Source organism: Talaromyces atroroseus, assembly GCF_001907595.1.
Source record: "Talaromyces atroroseus strain IBT 11181 chromosome Unknown scaffold_13, whole genome shotgun sequence".
Lineage (NCBI taxonomy): Eukaryota > Fungi > Ascomycota > Eurotiomycetes > Eurotiales > Trichocomaceae > Talaromyces > Talaromyces atroroseus.
In genome coordinates this window covers 262,214-285,988 of record NW_017971445.1, presented here as the reverse complement: position 1 = coordinate 285,988, position 23,775 = coordinate 262,214, and the positions used below count along the sequence as shown (strand labels likewise).

General features: G+C 47.6%; 10 protein-coding genes across 10 annotated transcripts; 5 read left to right on the top strand and 5 right to left on the bottom strand.

The window, feature by feature from the left end:
* Positions 1-1,660: 1,660 nt before the first annotated feature.
* Positions 1,661-2,512, bottom strand: UA08_08144 (hypothetical protein; the record flags this gene model as incomplete). The annotated part of the gene is made up of 1 exon (XM_020263353.1): positions 1,661-2,512. One exon carries the CDS (start codon positions 2,510-2,512, stop codon positions 1,661-1,663), a length of 852 nt encoding a protein of 283 aa, XP_020116735.1.
* A 1,417-nt stretch (positions 2,513-3,929) lies between these two features.
* On the bottom strand, positions 3,930-5,843 carry UA08_08143 (hypothetical protein; the record flags this gene model as incomplete). The annotated part of the gene is made up of 1 exon (XM_020263352.1): positions 3,930-5,843. The coding sequence occupies one exon, from the start codon at positions 5,841-5,843 to the stop codon at positions 3,930-3,932; it is 1,914 nt and encodes a 637-aa protein (XP_020116734.1).
* Positions 5,844-7,533: 1,690 nt separating this feature from the next.
* Positions 7,534-8,046, bottom strand: UA08_08142 (hypothetical protein; the record flags this gene model as incomplete). Its single annotated transcript, XM_020263351.1, has 1 exon — positions 7,534-8,046. One exon carries the CDS (start codon positions 8,044-8,046, stop codon positions 7,534-7,536), a length of 513 nt encoding a protein of 170 aa, XP_020116741.1.
* A 499-nt stretch (positions 8,047-8,545) lies between these two features.
* UA08_08141 (hypothetical protein) lies at positions 8,546-10,111 on the top strand (the record flags this gene model as incomplete). Its single annotated transcript, XM_020263350.1, has 3 exons — positions 8,546-8,583; positions 8,655-8,821; positions 8,889-10,111. The coding sequence occupies 3 exons, from the start codon at positions 8,546-8,548 to the stop codon at positions 10,109-10,111; spliced, it is 1,428 nt and encodes a 475-aa protein (XP_020116740.1).
* Positions 10,112-11,270: 1,159 nt separating this feature from the next.
* UA08_08140 (hypothetical protein) lies at positions 11,271-12,188 on the bottom strand (the record flags this gene model as incomplete). Its single annotated transcript, XM_020263349.1, has 1 exon — positions 11,271-12,188. The coding sequence occupies one exon, from the start codon at positions 12,186-12,188 to the stop codon at positions 11,271-11,273; it is 918 nt and encodes a 305-aa protein (XP_020116739.1).
* An 884-nt stretch (positions 12,189-13,072) lies between these two features.
* Positions 13,073-13,666, top strand: UA08_08139 (hypothetical protein; the record flags this gene model as incomplete). Its single annotated transcript, XM_020263348.1, has 1 exon — positions 13,073-13,666. One exon carries the CDS (start codon positions 13,073-13,075, stop codon positions 13,664-13,666), a length of 594 nt encoding a protein of 197 aa, XP_020116738.1.
* Positions 13,667-14,232: 566 nt separating this feature from the next.
* On the bottom strand, positions 14,233-15,975 carry UA08_08138 (Kynurenine 3-monooxygenase; the record flags this gene model as incomplete). The annotated part of the gene is made up of 3 exons (XM_020263347.1): positions 14,233-15,435; positions 15,503-15,720; positions 15,858-15,975. 3 exons carry the CDS (start codon positions 15,973-15,975, stop codon positions 14,233-14,235), a joined length of 1,539 nt encoding a protein of 512 aa, XP_020116577.1.
* Positions 15,976-16,309: 334 nt separating this feature from the next.
* On the top strand, positions 16,310-17,630 carry UA08_08137 (Methionine aminopeptidase 1; the record flags this gene model as incomplete). Its single annotated transcript, XM_020263346.1, has 3 exons — positions 16,310-16,447; positions 16,501-16,902; positions 16,962-17,630. 3 exons carry the CDS (start codon positions 16,310-16,312, stop codon positions 17,628-17,630), a joined length of 1,209 nt encoding a protein of 402 aa, XP_020116578.1.
* Positions 17,631-18,111: 481 nt separating this feature from the next.
* UA08_08136 (hypothetical protein) lies at positions 18,112-20,064 on the top strand (the record flags this gene model as incomplete). The annotated part of the gene is made up of 6 exons (XM_020263345.1): positions 18,112-18,276; positions 18,349-18,606; positions 18,682-18,826; positions 18,888-18,921; positions 18,978-19,651; positions 19,727-20,064. The coding sequence occupies 6 exons, from the start codon at positions 18,112-18,114 to the stop codon at positions 20,062-20,064; spliced, it is 1,614 nt and encodes a 537-aa protein (XP_020116583.1).
* Positions 20,065-20,330: 266 nt separating this feature from the next.
* Positions 20,331-23,714, top strand: UA08_08135 (hypothetical protein; the record flags this gene model as incomplete). Its single annotated transcript, XM_020263344.1, has 2 exons — positions 20,331-20,496; positions 20,674-23,714. 2 exons carry the CDS (start codon positions 20,331-20,333, stop codon positions 23,712-23,714), a joined length of 3,207 nt encoding a protein of 1,068 aa, XP_020116584.1.
* Positions 23,715-23,775: the final 61 nt, after the last annotated feature.

Genomic DNA, 23,775 nt, shown 5'->3' with positions numbered 1-23,775 from the left:
GCAAGATAATTACTATGACATTGCCGGCGGGTCCTTCACTAGGGTTTCTCCAGGGATGAACCCAGGTATGAGAACGGGTTGCTACGCTGCCATGATAGCAGAGAGCGGAACAGCTTCTTGCTAGTACTGCTTGAGGGATTTCTTCTTTACAAGAGACGGGATTGACAGCGGTTTTGGGCAGCAATCTGGCATCAGCGAGTGCTATAACCCGATCTCCAATGAAATCATTGGTGGTATGACTGATCGAATAGGAGATACGGGCTTGATGATGGTGCACGAAGTTTGAATTAGTTGGAACTTAGAATTCCTAATTGAACCATGTAAGTGTACACTTACTTGATCGCTCTGGATCTCAGCTGTTGGGATCGAGATGCTTCTTTGTTATCCGCACAGAAGACCTTCTATATAAGAGAAACGTCGAAGCGATGTGTTCAACGTGTCCACTGTAGCTTACCCATGGGCCCTTCATTGATAGGCACTAGAGTAATAAGGCCAGCAATCCAATGCATGCAATTGTGCTACGTGGATCTCGACGCATGTAAACAATGGCAATACTAAATTAATCAATTCAAGGCATGCGATTGATAACAGACTTCTGCAATTGTTTGAAATAGAAAAGATCGACGAGAAATATACATATGAATCGGGCATGCATGGCGCAAACCCGACTACCTATGATTGATCCCACAATCCTGGCAACTAGCTGAAGCTTGAAGCAAGATTGGGCTTTAGATTGGACCGCGGAGTGCATTGGCGCCTTGAAGAGCACGACAAAGCAGTGTATACTATTGGGTATCAGGCATAGATGCTGGTGTGCCCAACCCCAAATGCTTTCTGCAAGTCCATCAACTGCCGAAGGTGCTTGATTAGTTGGTTTTGCGTAAAGGGCCGAGTACTCCAATTAATAAAAGTAAATTAAGTGGTCGTATACTTGTGTCAGTGGCGCACAAAGTGCGATTACCCCAAAAAACGCATGACCTGACTTGCCCTAATATGTACCGTTTCGGGTATCGACCAGTCGTCGAGACGGCCTTTAAGTACAGCACCACCCGAAATCAAACCGAGGGAGATGCAGAGAACCGAATGGAAGTTTCCATGGCCTAAAGGCTAATCATGTATAGAATGCTGTAAAATAATCTTCTACTAGTGGATCGACTGTAGCATCCCCCCTTGCTGGAGGTCTTACTCAGAGCCTAATATTACCTACGTACCTACATGCTGTACGGAGTATTTATGAACTGATCATATGTCTCAGCTAGGGGTTGAAAAACGACTGTTAATCGCCCTTGCGTCGTTAATATCCATTTTGCGCGTGTTACCAATGATAGTGCCTTCAAGGATGGATATACATAGAGTAAAGATAATTGATTCATCAACAAATTAAGAATTACAACATTGATCAATTCAGGTACCGGTACTAGTTTCATAAACGCTTCTTTGCTTCAGCAAATTGGACATTTTGAAGGCTTGGGGTCTCAGGCAGCTTAATGCCTAGTCGACGAGCATAATCCTGGGAAGACAAAAGAGGAAGTTTGTTAGAAAAACAAGATGAAAGCAAGGCCTACGTTGACTTCTCCGACTTACCTCACAGCCAAGTCTAAGCCCTTCCTCCAAACCGAGCCTAGCCTCGTAGCCAAGTATACGGCGTGCCTTTTCACCATCAGCCCATTCTTTCCACACTTCCCTTCTCTGCATCGATTGCAGCCCAAATTGGCTTTGCAATATCCTCAAGCAAAATTTCTTCTGTGAAAATGAAATCCCCGGTCGCCGAAGTGGGATCGTTAAGAAGATGGCCAGCGGGAATAGTAAGAGTTCCTCCTTTGAGTGTTGCCGGTTTGCCATTCTTTCCATGATTTATCGTAATACTTTGAATTAGGCGAGGTGGTTGTTCTCTGGTGACATTCAGGGGCCGGCTCCTACTTCCTCCAGTTGTAGGATTTGAACTGTCATGGGCCGGCATCCACGACGTAATGTAGATGCTCGAGGAGGCTTTTTGAATATTGATGACGATACCCTGGCGAACCTCCCCTTTCGAGCCATTAATCCACCACGCAATGTCCTTCTCCAGTTTCGCTTTTGATTCTGATGACCCGACTTCTAGGGCCACAGTGGGCCATTCAAGATATGTTTGGCCACATTCATAGGCCGGAGCCCATGAGCGATCTGCTTCCTTGCACCGACCAGGAGTTTCTGTCCGTGTTGCGCCGCGGTTTGTAATTCGACGACGCACCGCCATACGCTCTGTTAGAATTGCAAGCATGACAACGAATTTTTCGGCGGCGATCTCGTGCACCTCATTAACCATCTTTAAAATTAGGATTCGAAGAGTCGGAGAGTAGTTAACGCGTCCAGGAAAACGCTCAGTACTGTCGACCGTATCGGGAGCAATCTCTGTAATGACCACAAAGTCGGTGTTGGAAGGCAAGTCCTCGAGCTGCCCCATGCCAGCATACTGATAGTACGGCGTGTCCGGCGGCAGGTGCGCCAGAAATGCATTGGTACTTTCTTCCATGGAGATCGAATCCTCACAGGCTGAAGACGGCTTGGAGATTGCTGAAGACTTTGATTTGGGAGATGATGTTGGGGGTTATATACGGCAGAGAACAACTTTAAACCGATGCTTTCAAAAACCCTAATATCGAGCGGACTATATTCACGTCAATGTGATATCACAAATATACAGTTGACAGCCACAGCCACGCCAGCTTCAGCTCTGGTGGCGTAATTATAGGACCAAGTCTCATTGCCACAATCTCTCCCATCAAGGAAATCGGGTTTCGCATGGGTGTTTTCATGGCCTTCTCCTCTACTGGCGCCCTGGTTGGCCCTCCAATTGCTGGGGCTAACATTTCTAGAGACAACGGTACTACACATTCGTCGCTTTCTTTTCGGGCCTGTGTTTCGTGGTTGCAATCCCATCGGAATGACATTTGTTCATGGTTGGTGTGAGCCTCACGGCCCGGATATAGAGCTGCCTACGTGATGGGGAATGGGTGAAGCATGGCGAGAAAGCAGGCCATGATAACGAAAAGAGCCGTTGACTTATTAATGAGTTTATCTGGGATAGAGCAAAGTTTTGATTTGACATCAAGATCATATAATAGATGTGGAGTATGTTCCGGATTTCAGTCGTTTGTATTTTTATTTTTACTCTCAAATAATCTTGTATCGAATAATCTTCTATTCTTTAGTCTTCTAATTGTAGAATGTCTAATGTTTACTCGCTCTGGAAAAATAAAAGTTCTTGTAGACTGACTAGGTCCTTCTCTCTAATATTTGATTTTTAGCAAGTTTTTCTGTCTGTAGCTGTATATCATTCCCTTTGCTTATCATATTATTATTCTTTGAAGGATTATGATAGAAGGCAAGTAATAGTATCGACTAGGATCGAACGTAAGAGTTTAATAATACTTAAATTAATCTCTAATTCTCAATACTGAGGATATTCTAGCCTCTATATATATATATATAAAGTCTTATTAATCTTTCTTAATTTAGATATTCTCTAATATAAAAGATTTTATATTTTTATAATATAACTACATATTAAAAATTAGCGCTTATCCCTGCTTCTGCAATATTTTGGTAGTATGGGTTTATCGTAGCTGTGAGCCTGGGGTCGAACCTAGTGCATTGCCAGCGTAGGTTAGGGCACAGGCCTCACATATTCGTGACTGCCCTCATATTGGTTTTACTGAAAGATAAATAGGATAACTTATCAATGTCCAATCTTTTGCTCAACAATGGTATAAACATTAATTATACGTGGTAACTGTGTATGTATGTATGTATGTATATTAAAAGAAGGTACATGGTCAATAAAGGCGGCAAGTCTGGTGCATTGACTGTATACAGAAATGAAAATGAAATCAAGTCTAGTCAAAGAAAGTTGCTTTCGTGCGAGAGAAGCCATTGATTCAATGACAAATCTACAGTAGAAGAACAATAGATGCCAAAGCAACTCCAACAAGAGCAAGAGGTCCAGAAAGGAAAGTCGTCTGAGATACTGAGGCACCAGTATATGTAGATCCACTTGCACTCGTAGTAGATGTAGCTCCGAGGGTAGTAAAGGATGAAGACGAAGATGGATGGGCAATACCGCTGGAAGTACTGCTTCCTGGGGATCCAACACCGGAGCTAGAGCTAGTGCTAGAGCCTGATCCCAAGGCAGAGCCAGAGCCAGTACCTGTGCTTGATCCAGAGCCAGAGCCAGAGCCAGAGCCAGAGCCAGAGCCAGAGCCAGAGCCAGAGTTGGAGCCAGAGCCAGAGTTGGAACCTGAGCCAGGTGCAGGACTTGTTCCTAAACCAGCTGTTGATGTTGCCTGGGCTGCGGTAACGGGGCACACAGTAGTGGAAACGACAATAGTCTCAGTGGTTACATAACTTGTTCGCTGACTAGCAGGACAGTCGGTCACAGTGGATGGACAAGCAGTGATAGTCGCTGTGCGTGTGCTGAAAACAGTAGACGTAGTGAATCCTCCAATGCTCGTTCCACTTTGGGCCTGAGTGGTAATAGAAGATGGGCTGCTAGTAGTAGTTGATCCACTGCCATTGGCAGGTAGAGACGTGCTAGCAGAGCCGGTCGAGCCAGTTGAGCTGATGGAAGATGGATTCACCACCGTAGGGACGGTAGATGACGTGGAGGCACTTTCACCAGAGCTTGAAGGTCTCGTGGCGGAGCTTGTAATTGAAGAAGAGTGGGAGCTCTGTGAGGAGGAACTTGTGGCAAAAGCCGAAGAACCGGAAGCAGACGAAGAAACCGAGACGACAGCAATTGAAGAAGAGGGCCGGCTGGTACGTGAGGAAGAGCTGGTAACACGTGCCGAGGAAGACGGTACGGGGGCTGAAGACGGGGGAAGAATGCCCCGTGAAGAAGACCGAGTAGTTGGGATTTTTGAGCAAGAACGCGAAAAACTAGAGACAGCTGATGAGGATGGACGGACAACTGCTGAAGAGGAAGAACGAATGACAGCAGATGAGGATGGTCGGACGACAGCTGAAGAGGATGCAGAAAAAACAGCCGACGAGGAAGAACGAATGATAGCTGACGAGGACGGACGGACGACAGCTGAAGAAGATGGGCTGATAGCTGCTGAGGAGGATGCAGACACAATGGCCGATGATGATTGACTAACAGCTGATGAAGATGAGCTGGCAACCGCCGAGGAGGATGAGGAGATAACTGCCGATGACGATCTCACAGGGCTTGATGAAGGCGTTGGTGTCGGAGTCGACACAGGTGAGTAGGAAGTTGTGCAGACGCTTCTGGGACCGGTGACCTGGAAGTTGTCCCAGCCCATATTCCAAGCTGCACCATTATCACTTGAGCCACAATCCATGCTAAAAATCACATCATGGCTCGTGGAAGTAGCTGTGAATGTGAAAGAATGCTTCTGCCAGGTTTCATATGCCGAGTTCAAGCTAAAAGATTCATAATGAATCTCATTGGAAGTCGAGTCGAGATATACATAGTTCCAGCAGTCACTTAGATATGTAGTCGGCACAAAACTCTCAAGCCAGTAGGAGCCAGTGTAGGTGCTGCCAACTGTGAGCCCAGTGATTGTTTGGGATATCTTAAAGTCGTGGGTGTAACCTCCTGTTTGGTAGTAATACGCCCCATCTTCAGCGGTCGAAGACTTAGCAGTAGACGTGCCTGCTTTGACCACACCATAAGTTTGAGCGTACATGTTGGCCACCGTCCAGTCAGAGATGCCATCTTCGAAACTAGGGTTATCAAAGAACTGGGCTACAGATTCCGAGCACGACACTGATGCGACCACTGTCGAGATCACAGGGACGATCTGATGGAAAAGAAGAGCGAGCAGGGGAAGACGACTTCCCATGTTTGAGACCCTCACCATGCTAGCAAACAAGGATTGGTAGCCTCTCGCAATCTCTTTCTATCAGTAGACCAGAGAGAAACAGCCTTCTTAGCTGCCTTTGAAAAAGAGTGACTGTTCAAAAGAGTGTGGGAAATAAAAATACGACAAAAACGAAGGACAAAAGGTCAGACCTTGGTGCTTTGTGATTTCGAGAGAACTTTTGCCTCCCTATGGGGTTTCATCCTGATATATAAATAAGTCCATCCTGGCGATGAGGTACCTGGGTACAAATTGCCCAGCTTTCCTGTAGTTAGTATCTGGTGGAGCCCACCAGGCCGCGTTTGGGAGTAGGCTGAACTATGACAGACATAATCTCGGTTGGAAAGTCCGTAGAAAAGGTCGAGAAAAAGCTTCATACGCGTGGAGAAGCAATGGCAAGTTCGTATTCGAAGAAGAGGTTGAGCAAGGCTGAGGTTAGCGTAAGCGACGCCCCCATCCGTCCGCCAATTTAGGGCTAAGTTACGGCCTCAGGCCTCCGTGCCCCGTCGACTTGGACGTGGTGGCTTTTCCTTCATTCTGGGTACCTGAATGACAATATTAAAAATTTAAATCTTTGGCTGACACTGCCGATCTCTGGGTCAAACTGCCGATAAATCGGAACATAAGCGGGCGTAAACGCCGTAAACTGACAGATATTTCCCTGCTAAGCTGTATATGTTATAGAATCACTATTGCAAGTTTCCAGAGTCATAACGTTATTTTGACAGAATTATCTCGCTGTATACTGAGCAAAATCAATATCCTCTTTGCACGCAACAATCACACTCAACAAATCCTTGGCTTATACGTCGCTCAGCTATCCCTGACCCTTTCAAGAAGTCGTTGGCTCAACTCAAATCACCTTTGAGGCTTGCAATAAGGTGATTTCACTCTTACAATGGCAAAGCATATCGCCGTCAGTGTATGATTCGATGCATTGCCACCAGGCACCACCTTCCAGACTTGAGAATATTTGTTGCACACATAGTACCCAAAATGGCCGGTCCTGCTGTTCCCTTATGTTGAGCGCATAGACGGCTACTACCTTGGGAAAGTCCAGTCTCCGAGGGTTGAAAGAATCCCGGTGTCATTGCTTGAGACCCTCGCAATTCTTTCGTCTCTTCACTACGACAACCTCTCGCCACCGACTCGGTGGATGTATGGATGGCTGCGGAACACGATGCAGATGTAGATCTCGGGAAGGTGGATGTCAATTGCACTGAGTCTTTACCTGTCGTTTGCTTAGTTATGGAGCAACACACTTGAAATAACGAAGTGTGTCTTTTCAAAAACAGGGACGATCACAAGAGTCTCACACTTGAAAGCTGTATATATCATTGATGGTGTTATCTTGAACCTGTTCGGCAGGGCATAATATGACTAGTTATAAACCGAAAGCTTCGAATAATATCGCATCGTGAATCATTCGTGACGGATAAGGGACCCGGTGACCAGTTCAATTGACATAGTTTCACATAACTGAAGGGAAAAGAGGGTTATTATACATGGAGGAAAGAAAAATTACAAGGGACGTGCGATATGATTGATATACACTCTTGAAGTCGCTAAATCCACATGACTTCTGTTGAGAAATAAAAAATAAAAAAAGGCGTAACCATCCAACTCCTGATTGATGCACAAAACAAAATTGCTCGAGGTTTGTTTCTTGTTTTTATTCAACTCGGCACAAAACCAAACCTCCGACCTTCTTCTCGACACATTGTCGCGCTTCCAGCACACCCTGATCGGTTGCTAGAAAGAGACATTCTCCAGGGGACCGTAATCCTTCTACGGGACCACTTCGAGAGCCCCGAATAACTTTTCGAAGACCCGCGACATCAATGTTAATTCTGCGCTTGGGTTTGCTGATTGCGGTTATTTTGCCGAGAACTGGCTCGCTCTGCCAGTACTTCAAACCAAGCCATAAGCGTCTGGATGCAATGTTTGCTTGCGTGACCGGTTCAGTCTCGACCAATTCACCGCTCCCTGTCGGTTGTCCCAGGATAAGATGAGGAGCCGGAGGGGATTTTCCGCCGCGAACAACGCTGCCAATAAGACCTTGTTGCTGCATCGCAAGAATCAGATTGAGGTGCATTTTCGAGTTGACTATGGATGTAAGGCCTAACCGGGCCTTGGTGACATTATTAAGGTGCGAGAACACGTGCGCAAGGTTGTTGAGAGACATGATGGATGGACGGGAGGTGAGGTCCAGGCCGATGGCCTTGATGGAATGAAGGTGGAAAGTGAACGAATGGTCGATTGAGGCGTCTTGCGCTGCGTGATGTCGGCTTTGGGTGTTTTTTTCCTGGAGAGCGGAAGAGCTCGGAAAAAGGATTCTGCCGCTCCGGCGCACTGCAAGCCCGCGGGCCAATCACGAGCGGCATCACGGGATCGGCTTGCTAGCGTCAACCAATGCAAGCAAATCACATCCATCACATCCATTGCATCCTCGACAGCCATCCAGGTTGCAGCGTTAGCCGCCCAGCACTGCCCAATGGCTTCTCTGGCGCTCAGAAGGTAGCAGAGCTCTGCAGCCTGCAGGAGGTACGATCCCCGCTGTGGCCCCTCTATGTTGGTTGCTATATATATCTGCATATAATGGGAGGCCATTCTCGCCCGGGAAAGTTGCGCTTGCGACTTTCTCTGTAAACTTCGCAACTACCTGGCTGATCGGCTCTGGCAATATGCCTCCCTTTCCTGGTGAAGACCGTTTGCTGACGCTGTGAGTGCTTCTGCATACTAATCAGGACTTGGACCTGCGCAATCTGACAATGTCTCCTCCGCATTCATTAGCTTTGCGGACGTCCACTACTATTTCACGATTCCTACCCCTAATCCAGTATACCACCGATTCGACAAAGGCTCGTATCTATACGTATATCATGATGCTGTACGGGGTAGTGCAAGACTGGAGATTGCAAACAACCCGGGTACAAATGAGCAGGACGCCTTTAACGGAGGTCTGTTGTCAAGTCCGCTCAAACGTCTTTAAACATCCATCCCAGGACTAAGAATAAATCGTAATAGTTCTCGACAATGTCCACATCGTACACTCAACCAGATTTCCAACGTTGTGTACCATGACGGTCGGCTCCCAAGTTGAGAACTCCCCTGTATCGGCACACAACTCCGACGGGAGCCAGGAACAATGGCTTCTTCCGTTTACCGATCCTCGTGGGCAGAGTAAGCGTAGCCTTCGCTTGCACACGCTGGACATATATTTCTGGACTAGTGAAGATGCGGATCAATTCTTAGATGCCGCGGAGCGAGTTCTCCCACAACAGCTAGAATCGGACCGCCAGGCGCAGTCCGAAGTCGTTGAAGAGCCTGCAGTGAGCACGGTAGTAGAGAAGTTGGAAAACGTTGCCATTACCGATCCTGCCTATCAGAATGGACAGACCAAAGACTCCCGTTCAGAGCCTGCCCAGACTGTTCAGGAAGCGCCTAAGGAAGAACAAACGGATTATACACCCCTGGCCTACAACCCTGCTGCTCCTGCTGCTCCAGAACCCATCAAGCATAGAGAAAAGACCCCTCCCCCTGAAGATGCAGATGGAGGCACCGGCCTCATCGCGGCAGCCGTGGCGGATCATCATCCTCAGTATTATCCTTCCACACCGGCTGCTAGCGGTTTCTCTCAACCACCGAACTATACGGCTAGCAGTCAGTTCAACTCTCCATCTCCAAGTCGTAGCCTATCCATATCGTCGAATCTTCCGGGACCTCCAGTTTATACGGCTCTTCCAGTGGCAAGTCCACCGCCAACCCAAGCTGGGGGCATGAGCTTCGCACCGCCCCCTCCAAACCCTAACGCTCATCTCTTTTCTCGCGATTCTTATGATTCCCAGCAATCTCAGACACTCCCTCAGCAAGTCCAGACTCCGCAGCCACAGCAACAACCACCGCCACCAACACCATCACAGCCACAGCAACATGCTCATCATTCCCACCATCCGCAATATCAAGACTATCTTCAAAACCAGGGCCATGCTTCCCAAGATATACGCGTTGCTATCGGAGGTTACTCCAACTACTCGTATGCCCAACACAATCAAAATCAATACGGGCAATTAGCTACCGAATATGACATCCACAACCATGTTTATCGCCCAACAGAGGCTGAGCTCAAAAACCCCAGGTTTTCCAATGAAACCCCTAAGCCCCGTGGAAATAAGATTGAGAAGGGAATGGTCAGGGTAGACAGCAAAGTAAATGGGTTCTTGAAGAGAATTGAGAGGAGGATTGGATAAGAGTTGGTACCAAAAGTATCTCTCATCGCGTTTTGTAACGATACCCGTGACGGCCTCCCTTCATAGTATATGTCATCTTTTGTCTCTTTCATGTGCAATGTGTGGAATTCTCAATTGGAACGCTTCAAGGGTGAAAACTACATTGTTCCATGCAGATTATGTTAGCTCCTACTCATCTCGAACATTATATATCGCCTATGCAATATCGCCTTTATTTGGTATCTTGAGGAATCACAAATAAGCCAAGTCTAGAACTAACAACCTATATATAGACTTCCCTCTTTCAAAATCTTGATTGGATGGAGGACTCAACAAAAAAATCGACACCAGGAATCAGGCAGCATACTCGGTCATTTTTGTCTAATGACAGCCTTTTAAATGAGGGAGCGGCGGAAACGGAGGGAGCAAACCACGAAGTGGCTTGAATTGAGTTCTATGGCAGATTCAGCCCATGAATCGCGCATAAAAATGCACAACAATTGAATATCATCCCATATCAATGTGTACAGGTGGCCCAAATAGGCACCTAGGTAGCTCTATATACCATATACCATATTTCTTTTGCCGGATGAGTGTTTCCTTTCTCGCCGCTTCTATGAGGGCGCTCACAGTCGGGCTCACTGAGCACCCAGCAAGAAGTCTGCCAACAAGTCGACTACGCAAATTGGACTAGCAATATATCCAGATAGTCATCTGCTTTACAGTCGAGGAAGTCTCTTTACAGTGTTCAAATGCTAAAATTGAAGATCTATATGTCGTTGTATACCAATAACTCCTACACCCACAGACGATGGTAGATAATATGCTTTTCTGTTTATCTAAAAGCTCGCAAACACCTGATGAGCTATTACGTGAATTGAGTCCCTTGTTCATGCTTCGTCATTTGGCTGCAATCAAAATTCCAGACAATGAATCGCCCATGGCAATTTTCTGTTATTTGTAGCATTGCTCAGAGTCTACAACAAGAATTCGCCAGCTGATAAGTTGTCCCTTTCCATGCTGCCACTTCTATGTGCATATGAGTGAGAGGTGCATTCTTATCGATGATTAGCTTTTCATAATGACCAGTCTGGTAGTCCAAATAATGCGAGATAGTGGAGTCATTGTTGACTCAAACTGACCCAAATCTTCCCTATCCTCAAACCCTGTCGTTCGATAACTAGGTAGGAGGGAGTAGAATGTTAACAATCCACGGTATTTGAGTAATGTCAGTCATCCCCTGAAGTGCAGAATTGATAAAAATTGTTTGTAAATTCGATTCATTGAAGTCGCAATCGGCTGGTAGGTAGGCCAAGTCGCTGCTTTCACATGCAGTTTCAAGCTGCGAAATGTTGCTCAAGACAGTGGACTTGGAATGATTGATATGGGTAAAATGAGAAGGTACTGAAGTCGCAGGCATATTCCCTCGCCATGTAATCAACTTCCCTCCCCAACCCTCATGGATGTGCCCAAAGCAGTGTAGTCGAGGCCTTGCACGGGCAACAGCTTGAAATAAATCAGGGCAGCCACCTCTGCGACCTGAGTCTGTATAGTCAAGGATGCCTTTTGGAGGCCCATGGGTGATCACTATGTCAATACCGTTTGGGATTTTGAAATTATGGCCTTCATTTGGGTGATATTGATATCCCCAGTCGCCACTCAATGATGGGGTAAAAGGGCTAGCGTATACACGTAACAAGGCACCGTTTCGAAGTGTGAACTCATATGAGCCCTCGTCCAGAAAAGTAATGTTAGCTGCTTCTGCATTTGCAGCCAGGATCTTTCTAATTTCGCCATAATCACCGTACGCCTTCCGCACCAACTCCGGCTCTAAAGCCGGCTTAGCATTGGCAACCATCTTTTCAAAAGCCGGAACATCCATTGTGAAGTCATGGTTACCAGCAATCACCAACTTGAGATCTGCCTTGATCTCTTGAAGATACTGCAGCGTTCTTTGGAACTCCTCGATCTTTGATTCCTGCGTAAGATCGCCACAGTGAATAACGACGTCGATATGTTCTGACAACGAACCCGAAAGCGGCCGATGCCCATGCGTGTCTGACATGATTAAGAAACTTGTTCTGACGTTCTGCGACATCGTGATATGTGGTTTGATGTAGCGATCTGTCTGGCCCTTCGGGAGCTCGTAAACGGTTTGGATGTTTGATGAAGCAATAAGATTTGAAAATCCTGTAGGTCTATGATAACAATCTCGTAGATATGAATCGGGAAGAGGTAAAATAGAAATGATGCATCAACGGATGGTTGCCTCCGATATGTAGCTTTACCTAGGTTGGATGCCTAGTCATGTGATGCAGAAGCTAGGTAACCAAACCCTAAATCGGTTGAAGTCTGAGCCTAATGATCCGTAGTACCTCCAGGTACATTGCAGTTCTTTCCTGGGTTACTTGGCTGAGCATAGTTTGACAAGTGAGTATCTGCTTCCTTTGATAGCGACTGAATCGTGCAACTTCCTGTTTTGGGGCTTTGTATACAAATCCGGAGGGTAGCCCTAACTCGACTGGAACACTTTCCGCTGCAGATGAGATTCTCGCCTTCCTCACGAGCACTATCTCGTGAAGTAAGTACGATTCAGAGCTCGTAGACAGAATGTAAGAGATCAAAGTAGGAAGTAGAGTAGACCTTTTCTCCCCCGGTATATCATCAGATATTGCAATCCTGCATCGCTTTGGGTAAGCCATTCTGAATACAACCAATATCGACATGGAGAAGCTATCAAAAATTATAGATGTATAATTACGGGGTCCGATTGATACGAACACGATGAAGCAGGACGATTCAAAACGCCCCAGACCTTCCCTGCTTGCTCTTCACAGCATATACTTCAGTAAGTCCCGATGGATATTGACATGTATCGAATTGTGCAATCTTGCACATCCAATCTTAAAGATACCGAGAACTAATCTATGGTATAACTGACAGGTGTCCTACCATACTGCCTTCGTCTCCTACTTCCACAATATGCCGAAGTCCAATTCAGTCATCACTGCACCACTGCGAGAAGGTCTCTTTGAGACCTTTCGAGCAACCACCCGCCTAGTCCGACCCGAACAACGCCGCCAACTTGTCCTAGTTGGCGGCACAGCCAGCATTACCCACTCTTCCTTGTTACGAACCGAAGACGTGGATGTTGCGGCGCCTCCCAGCGTGCTAATCGATATCTGGGAGGCAGTGACGGCCGGCGCCCCTAACTTTTCGATCGAACCCGACGGCAAGATTGCTTTCGATGCACCGCAAGGCTTCCGAGTTCGAATAGACATAATACAGATCGGCGACGGTTGCATCGAAACGATCCACGAGACAGAGTCTTTCTTTGAAGGCTCTGTCGCGTCCATGTCGGATTTGTTGAGGTTAAGGGCCGTGACGGTGGTAGAACGTGGGAGTGATGGCGAGTTTGAAGACTTTCGATGGCTATTGTGGGAAGTAGCGAAGGCAGGTCAAACTCTTCCGGAACTGGGAGAAGAGGACCTGAAGTATATGCGTCAAGCAGGGGAGTCTTGTCTGGGGTTCTGGATCGTCTGGTACTTGCTGCTGTTCTTGGCGGCAGTAATTTAGGCATTGCGTTAAGTCTCTTGCATTAGTATAATATAATAAGTATAATTCATTCAATTGTTTTATCCACCAAGTTCCATATCAAGCTGGCTGTTTGTCACATTGGGACAAGTGAGTAGATTGCATGATAAGAGATCTGACCATCAAGCATACCTAGGTATAATATCAAATAGTTCTCTCTGCTTTTTCTAATTACCAAGTAAACTTTTATTGATGTCACACTAATATACGTCGCAAACCTTCTCAGAATCACTGCTATATCTATGCAACAACGAATGAGATGATCTTCTAATAATCATACAATATGTACAGCCCCCACGAGGGTTCGTGCTAAAAGTGAATTCTATCGCATAGGAAATAGATAGTATCCAAGCAGCAAAGAACTGAGATCGTAGAAAGAAAAAGGAAAGGAAAAAAAAAAAAAAAAAAGAGGGGACAAAATTGGCCGCCCGTGTGTATCATTCGCTTACCACCGAGTCGAAGAATTGTTTTTAGAATTGTTCCTTTTTTAATAAATTCGTGTCAGATCGGACGAGCTATGGTGCTGTGGTTGACACCTTTTCGGCGTGTTATTGAGTCAGTGCCGAGAATAATTCCAACAGTCGACGTGAGATGAAATGTCCCGGCCATTTCCAAATCATAGTCCCTCCCATAGCAAGCCCTGCAGCGATCGTCGTCACACATGCCGTTCCAAGACTGGCGGTGAGAAGAAAACGCTGCTTCTCGACGGCTTTGACAATCTCCGAGTACCGCATGTTACTAAAACTCACTCGCGAATATTGAGTCCTCCAGCCTAATTGTGGTGTGTAACGGTCCATGTTCTCCTCAATGAATTTGCGGATCTTGTACCAACGTGAATTGACTCCTGCCCGCATTTCAATAAAATTGCCTTTAGACAAGTCGTTAATTGCGTACGCATCTGCCACGCGCGTTTCCGTGTATGCCTTGAAAGCCGCAGCTCGAGCCTTAACTCTGAGATCTTCGTTGGAAGTTTTATCATATACACCATGTGCATCGAGAATCTCAAAGAGAACTCTAACATCTTCCAGTCCGGCATTTAGCCCCTGTCCATAGAAAGGCAAAACAGCATGCGCGGCATCCCCGAGAATGACCACACTTGAGCCATAGTGGTGAGGCTTGCATTTGATACTAATCAATGGGAGATGTTGGTTTTCAGTGAACTGTCGATAGAGATCGTCGGGAGAAATCAACTCAGGGGAAACTCCCGGAAAGTATTTCTGGAAAGATTTACACAGCTGTTCTGGCGTGTTTCCCAAGCGGGCATAATGATCTGCCGGTGCGAAGAGGGTACATGTGAACGACCTGTCCGGGGACGGCAGGGCAATAAACATGAATTCCGTGCCAGGCCAAATATGTAAGTGATTGGGAGAAATACGAAAATCTCCCTCTTGGGTGGGCTCGATACGGAACTCGCACCATAGCGTGTCAATATACTCCTGTTGATAGTCCACTCGAGAGTACTTCATCATGTGGTATCTCGATGCGGAATGTGCGCCGTCGGCACCAACGAGATAATCAAATTGTACCTCAACTTCTGGCGCCCTGTCAAAGTCGACCGAGCTATTGTTGTCTGTATGGATGTGGCCAGTGCTTTGCTGACCTTCAGGTAGCTTTCGTTCGAACCAAGCCTTGCGCGCATGGAAATCTGCACCGGTGAGTTTGTGGTTGAAGAACAGTTTCACATTGGGCGTCTTCTCAAGCTCATCGAGAAGAGCGTTATTCAACGTCGCCCTATCAATCGAGTTGATGGCCTAGCAATCAAATCATCAATATTAATACTGGTTCACGATACCATGATGCCGGTCATAGACGCCTTACTCGTCCATGCACATCATAAGCTTGCGCTGCCTGCCATAACTCCCCAGATGAGTTCCTTCCGTGGATCATCCGTCCATGCATAGGAATTGCTTGGTCCATTATCATGTCGACCACATGTTTGCGACCCGAGAGGTTCATGGAATTAATGCCTCGTTCTGAGAGGGCGAGGTTGATCGACTTGGTAAAATTTAGAGGAACGGTCGCCGGATCGCGGAGATCTATGATCAGTCAAATCAGCTTAGCGATACTTTCTTTGCAAAATTCATCTAGCATAGGCAATCCATCATCTTGTGAAAAAGCACCCAATGTGCATGTCTGAAGACGCAAGCAGAAGATGTGAAGAGAGAATTCTTACCCCCGCGCAATTCATATAGCTCGACATCGTCCCCTCGAGAAGCAGCGTAGAGGGCCGCCAGAGACCCGACTGGGCCAGCGCCGACAATGACCACTTTCTGCTTTGCGGTGGATGTCATTGTTTGGCCGTCCAAGTCAATTGTAGAAAGGCACGTGTCGGTGGCTGAAAAAAGAAACCAGAGATCTGCGGAGGATGGTGGCGGCCCCCGCGGCCTATCTAATCAGGCAAGTGCCGCATGTGCGGGAGCGGGTCGGGTGCCAAGTCCCGCTGCCGTCTCCGAATTTTCTCGCTGCGGCTTTGCTTTATCCATCACGACCCTCGTTTTTCTGCTCTCTCTCTCTCTCTCTCTCTCTCTCTCTCTCTACTGCTGCAAGTTCAGTTCGATAACTTCTCGGTTACAAGTAACTTTACTCTCCAATCATTCCATTTCCCGTCTCTCCCATTTTCCAGCCATGACAGCGGCTGTTGCGCCTCGGAAATGCATCGGCCTTGAATGCTCCAACGATGCGGGGAGCCTCCAGTGTCCGACCTGTCTGAAGGTGGGCACTGACAGTTTCTTCTGCTCGCAGGATTGCTTCAAGCGTAGCTGGGTACGCATCGCACTCTTCTTCCGCCCTCTTACTGTCTATCTAACCGATTGCAGGGGTCCCACAAGACCATCCATAAAACCAAGAGTAATATCCTCAGCAATATTTTCATCCCGAAGGTAGTTTCTGAACCAGATCCAGCAACCGGACAATATAACCCATTCCCCACGTTTCCCTTTACCGGATCACTGCGCCCTGTGTACCCCCTGTCGCCGCGCCGCACCGTCCCATCCTCGATCCCGCACCCCGATTACGCCTACGATGGTATTCCGCGGTCCGAACAGAAGTTCGCCGGTCGACACAACATCACGATTTTGAACAAAAAAGAGCAGGACGCAATGAGGAAAGTATGCCGTTTGGCTAGAGAAGTTTTGGATATCGCAGCTCGAGAGCTGAGGCCGGGTGTGACCACGGACTACATCGATGAAGTCGTCCACAAGGCTTGCCTGGAACGTGACGTAGGAACGCCCGTCCTATCTAAATTAAATAATCTGACCTAACCTCTAAAAACCGATAGTCGTATCCATCACCTCTCAATTACGTCAATTTTCCGAAGTCAGTATGCACGTCGGTCAATGAGACTATCTGCCACGGCATTCCTGATCAGCGGCCCTTGCAGAACGGCGACATTGTCAACATCGATGTGACCCTATACCATGGCGGATTCCATGGCGATTTGAACGAGACATACTATGTCGGTGATAAAGCCAAGACCAACCCCGATGCTGTCAGAGTGGTTGAGACTTCTCGAGAGTGCCTAGAGCAGGCCATTAAGCTGGTCAAGCCTGGCATGCTTTTCCGGGACCCTGGCAACTTAATCGAAAAGCACGCCAAGAGCCGTAAATGTAGCGTTGTGAAGAGCTACTGCGGTCATGGTATCAACCAATTATTCCACTGCGCACCGAATATTCCTCACTACGCTAAAAACAAGACTATCGGCGCGGCCAAACCGGGCATGTGTTTTACCATTGAGCCCATGATAAACATCGGCACACACAGAGACAAGACCTGGCCCGACGATTGGACAAGTGTCACTAGCGATGGTTCACTGTCCGCGCAGTTTGAACATACCCTCCTGGTTACGGAGGACGGGGTCGAGGTCTTGACCGCTCGTTTGCCCGACTCTCCCGGCGGGCCTGTTCCCATGCCAGAGGCTGCTCAGCCGGTCGAGACAGCAGCTTCGTGATGGAGACTAGTGGAAACGTTTGCACATAATTTTACATGACGACGAGTCAGCAACTTAGATTGCTTTTGATTGCATAGCTCTTCGCAAAATTATAAGCATCTATATACCCTGTATGCTAGGTCTATATTCCTGTTGCTAAGCCAATGCACACAACAGCCAAGGCGAGATGAGTAGATGCGTAGATGAGTGCTTTATGTGAATGTTCGCTGAGATATCCGAATTCCGGATTCCGAACTCCGCCCAACGCCGCGATTGGCCAGCGTTAGTTAACTCCGTAGTCAATCCGTTATCAGCTTGCGTGCTAGCCTGTCTTGCTCGAATTTGTTATTCTGTTTACGCTTTTTTCTTTTTCTTTTGCTTGATGATGGCTTGCTGCCTCTGGACGGTCAATTAAGCAGTGCGATAATCGCTTAGTCCATTCCGTTTGGCTACTTGTAACCAGTTGACCAGTCACACAAGTTGACTGAGTCATCCAGCCAACATGCCCGCCGAGGAACCAGTTGCAATTGCAACAGAGAACACTCCTCTGCTGCGCGCTGAGAGCGTGGCCTCCAATGGTACCATTTCAAGCCCGCAGGACCCCGATGAAGGTCAAAAAGAATCACGCGCAACCTTGAAGTATATTTTTCCAGCAATCTCAATAGGAGTAAGTCTCCTAAACACAGTAGCTAGCTATTTGCGTAACTTCTTCGACTGACATAGTATGCAACTGGTGCAGGTCTTTTTGGCGGCCGCCGACCAGACTATCATCGTCGCGAGCTATGGCAAGATTGGCAGCGATCTAAATGCCTTGAACTTGACAAGCTGGATCGCGACCTCGTACTTCCTGACCTTGAGCTCATTTCAGCCATTGTATGGCAAACTGTGCAACATTTTCGGTCGAAAGCCATGTCTTCTCTTTGCCTATGTCTGTTTCGGAACTGGCAGTTTGTTCTGCGGCTGTGCTCAGAGTATCAATCAATTGATCGCAGCGAGGGTATGTATGGTCTTTTTGTGGTTTGGCACTTAAAGGGGGGTCTTTTTGTGTACACCATGTTTACGCTTCTCTCAGGTTTATCAAGGAATTGGTGGTGGTGGCATGACGACCGTTGTTAGCATCCTTATAAGCGACCTGGTGCCTCTGCGCGATCGGGGTCTCTGGCAGGGAATCATTAACATTGTATATGCTTCTGGATCTAGTATTGGCGCACCGCTGGGTAAGCATTTCTGTGGTCAGGGCAAACCTTTGGCGCATAGAAATACTGACCGAAAGAATAGGCGGTATACTGGCTGATTACATTGGCTGGCGTTGGTAAGTTAGGGCAGAATACATTGAGTCAAACGCCCACTGCTAACGACGTCTACCAGGGCTTTTATCGCGCAAGCACCGCTGTGCCTCATGGCGTTTATTGTGGTCAGTGCCTCACTGCACATCGAGAGCCCCGACACGGGCGATTGGCGTACCAAACTGCGACGCATTGATTTTCTCGGGGCTACTGTCCTAGTAATAGCTGTCCTAGGTTTCTCTATTGCCCTGGACAGGGGAAGTAACGTCTCCTGGAACATACCGATAACTTATGTCTCTTTGACCGTCTCAGTCGTCTTCTTCATTGCTTTCATTTTGGTTGAGAAGTTTGTCGCAACTGAACCCTTCGCTCCTGGCCATCTAATTTTCGACCGGAACCTGTTCGCATGTTATACATGCAATTTCTTTGGTTTTGGGGCCTTCATGGGCATCCTATTCTTTATTCCGCTCTACTTTCAAGCCGTCGATGGTGTTCCTGCAAGCATTGCTGGGTTCAGACTCATACCGCAAATCATCCTCGGCGTATCAGGCTCCTTGTCCGCAGGCTATGTGATGAAACGGACCGGAAAGTACTATGGAATAACCGTATTTGGATACTCACTCCTGCTCTGTGGCTCAATCGTTCTCTTCCTCTTTTCTGGCGCCATCGCGGATGACTATCGCTTCCTAATCCTCGGTGCAATGATAGCTGCCTTTGGAAATGGAATAGGCAACACCACAACTTTGATTGGACTTAGTAAGTACTATGCATTGTGCCAACACAACGAAACCTAACAAGCCAATTCACTAAAACTTGATATCTACTCAACAGTCTCGAATACAAGCCCAGAAGATCAGGCCGTTGTTACAGCTTGCTCATACCTGTTCCGCTCCCTCGGCAGCGTTCTTGGGTTGTCGCTAGCAGCCACGGTTGAGCAGCATTTCCTTCGCGATCGATTAGAGACTGCACTCCACGGAAGCGCAGATATAGATCACATCGTACAAGGCGTTCGGCAATCACTCGGATATATCGACACATTGCCCTCCGATCTGCAGGTTATCGTTCGCAAGGCTTACGGTTGGTCTACGAATCTTACATTTGCCGTCCAGATGAGCATAACTTTCTTTGCCCTCTTCACCAGCTTTTTTGTTAGGGAGAAGCGGCTTTGATGAAAAAACGCCTTTGTAAGTTCGTGGTGATTACAATCTTATATATGCATAGATTTTTTATTTACATTGTATAGTTGTGAGCACGAGAGATGACGGTTGTTTATAGAGTACATGCCTGCGCACTTCATTTGAATAGAACGCGATCTCGTGTACATAACTGACATGACTCTGAGATACATCATATGCTCTAATAGAGCACAGAATGAAAATTGTTCCTCAAATAATAAAAGAAGAGTCACGATGTAGAATATAGAAACAAAAGGAACATGCTCTATGCCAAATTGGGACTAGTGCAGTTAGAGCTCCGAGCAGGACCAAAAGTCCCCAGACGGACGATATTCGCAAATGTCAAGCTTCAGAACATCGATTTGATCTTTCCAGCGCTGGGATTATCGAGACATTACTCTTTATTCAAGCCCCCAATGCTGCAACGTACGCATTTACCCTCTTCGGTCCATTTTCTCTTACTGATTCTCATGTCGTTTGCTTTTCCTCAGCGTCTCATTTGAATCCACGCCGCCGTCACCCAAGAGAAGCTCGATCAGCCTCGTTATAATATCTGACCGCTCATATGAAGCATATCACAGCCAGGAAAACAATTTTCACCAGGGGTTGTTTTTAGCGTGATGCTAGACGAATATTCTCGATACCGTGCCGTGCTTTTTACGGCTGCCGGTATTGCTTTGCTGGGTGGCTTATTTTATGTCAATTCCAACCAGGCTGCCTCGTCTGCAAACGCGCCCCAACTGCAACGTCGGGGTGCTATTGTGCGTCGAAACCGTCGCGGAACCCATGATTTTGTGTCCGACACTCCCTCCTATCGAGCGATTGCGCACCTCGAGCAGCTCGAGAGAGAAAATGGAGCGTACGGAACATTCAGAATTGAGACGGAGGATGGGCGGATGGTGGAAAGTGGTCTCCTTCCGTCTTTGCTTGCCACCCGCAATCAACTCATGGCTGAGGTTGGGATGCCTGAATCTCATGCAGAACGAATGCGTGATATGATGGAGGATACTTTTCTGGAGTCGTTCTTCGCGCTCGATTTCCCGCCTAGCCACACCATCCCTGAGAGCTCACCGGAGCGAGAGTATCTGACGCGGGAGCTCAGTTATCGCGGCATCTCGCATGCTGGAATTATTAGGGCTCTTGCGAATTTCAATGCGGATCCCGCTTTTGGTGAAGCTTTGCGTGTTCGTCGCCAGCTCGGTACCAGAGTAACATTATCAGCAGCGACTCCAGCTCAGGAGCTTGAAGAACATAATCCGACTGTAGAGGAGGGAGCTGAGACGGAAAGCGTATTCTCTTGGCGCAACGATAACGCTGATGGAGAGCCGGCTCGCGAGGGCCAGAATCTACTCAATCTTCTGTATCACATTGCAGAGGATCAGGCAAAGAAGGATGGATATATACACCGTGGTGTGACTTGCAATAATTGCGGCATGATGCCTATTCAAGGGATTCGTTACCGTTGCGACAACTGTGTAGACTTTGATCTTTGCGAGAACTGCGAAGCTCAGCAGGTTCACAACAAGACTCACGTCTTCCTCAAAATCCGTATTCCGGCCCCGTATATGGGTATCCCACGTCAAGGACGACCAGTCTGGTATCCTGGAAGACCGGAAACGCTTCAAAAGAATCTTCCTCCACCTTTAGCCCGACGTTTAGTCAAAGAAACCACCTTTGAAAGCACAGAAGTTGACGCCCTGTGGGACCAATATCGCTGCTTGGCTAATACTACGTGGCCTGCAGACCCTAACAAATTAGGGATGGCTATTGACCGCAAGACCTTTGATCGCTGTTTTATACCGAATACTTCCTCTAGGCCCCCGCCCCCAAGTCTGATTTTCGATCGCATGTTTGCATTCTATGACACAAATGGAGATAATCTCATTGGCTTTGAGGAATTTATCAAGGGCATTGCGAGCTTCAATAATAAAGCAATAGACGAAAAAATGCGCCGCATCTTTAAAGGCTATGACGTTGACGGCGATGGCTATGTTGAGCGAAAAGACTTCCTGCGCATGTTCCGCGCATACTATGCACTTATCAAAGAGTTGAGTGCCGATCTAGTTCAGGCATGGGAGGAGGACTTTGGTCCTGGCGACGGGACTCTTGCACGCGACATTGTTCTAGGCACACGTCCTATCAGTTCGGCATTTAGTGGCAACTTTGGCAATGCAGAAGCCCCGAGAAATGGAGAGGGGAAGCGAACCAATCTTGACGGGGACATGGAGATTGTTGACGGAGGAGGTATTTTGCGACCTGATGGCACGGATTACGGTGATATGTACTCCGCTGTAGGTGATGCCGCTGTTCGCCGAGAGTTCCGACAACCGCGATCCTTATCCATCATTCATCGTGTGGTGTCACCCCCGTCTTCGGTATCTGAGGATGGAATTGAGGGCGAGCACGAAGCTGAAGGTGATGACGAACAAGAACAGCCTGAATTGAACGAAGGGGAAGAAGCGGAAGAAGAGGAGGAAGAACTAGACGAAGAAGATAGTGGAGAGGATGAAGAAGAGGGGCCAGAGGAGGAAGCCGAAGATGGTGCAGAAGAAGAACGGGAAGAGATCATGCGCCCTTCCACTGTCGACGAAGCCCGGAGGAGGGCAGCCCATGAGCGCTGGCGCCGTCGTCAGTTCTACACAGACGAAGAAGATGGCGCAACAGCACCTGAAGGATTCGATACAGACACAGACATACACGACTCCGGAGATGACTCAGTCTATCCGGAGCAATCTTCCCGACCACCATCTTTGCGGTCAAGATCGTCTTCAAAGGTTCGCTTTGAAGATGATGATTACGACGTACGTTCTAATGGCTCGACCTCGGTTGGGGAACGTTGGGGTGGATTTGACGTGCCCGAACCAGAAAGGGACATTGGTAAAGAGATCCTTTACCAAGCAACTAAAGAAGGGATGAATGATCTTTTGGATGTCTTATTCAAGCAAAAAGAAGATCTTTTAATGGAGGCTCACAGGACGCGTAAAGACCGTCTTCAATGGGCTGCCGAGATTGAGTCTTTCGTGGATCCTAAGAAGCGCTTCAATTCGCACAGTCCAGAACCAATTCGGTCTGAAACCGGGGATAAAGAGCTGGATCATCTTCTAGATGCTTCGGGCTATTCGATAGTTGACAACATGGAAAACGACGTGGATAGCAACATCGGGTCAGAACCTAACATAGATATCGTCCCTCCCCCAGAAGAGAGAGTTGAAGAAGCCGATCCGACTCTTCCGCAGAACAGACCTAATGAAGCAGTAACCGTACCGACTATTGCTGCTGCCGCTGCTTCATCTCTTCGTCTGAGATTTGATGGATCTACAACCTTCCCAGCTCCACAGTCCGACGACTCGGACCAAGCGGAGGCAACAGCACCCAAATTCTCGCCGGTTTTAAAGCCATCGCCGTCTTCCGGCTCACCCGTTCATCGCTCACCTGAACTCCCCCCTTTGCCTCAGCAGCCGACTAGTCTCCCCTCTCGTCGTCAGCTAGCCTATTGGGCGCGTCTAAATCAAGTTGAACGAGAATCTATTGAACGAGGCGGTGGCGCCAAGCTGAATTATGACGAGTTCCGCCGCATCATGAATACTGAAGAGGGGAAGAAGCTCAGCTTCATCAGCACCTATATTGAAATGGCCAGCTTTTGAAACTGCTGCTCCTTCATATTACTTGTGATGTATAAATACTCAACCAACTATTCATATCTAA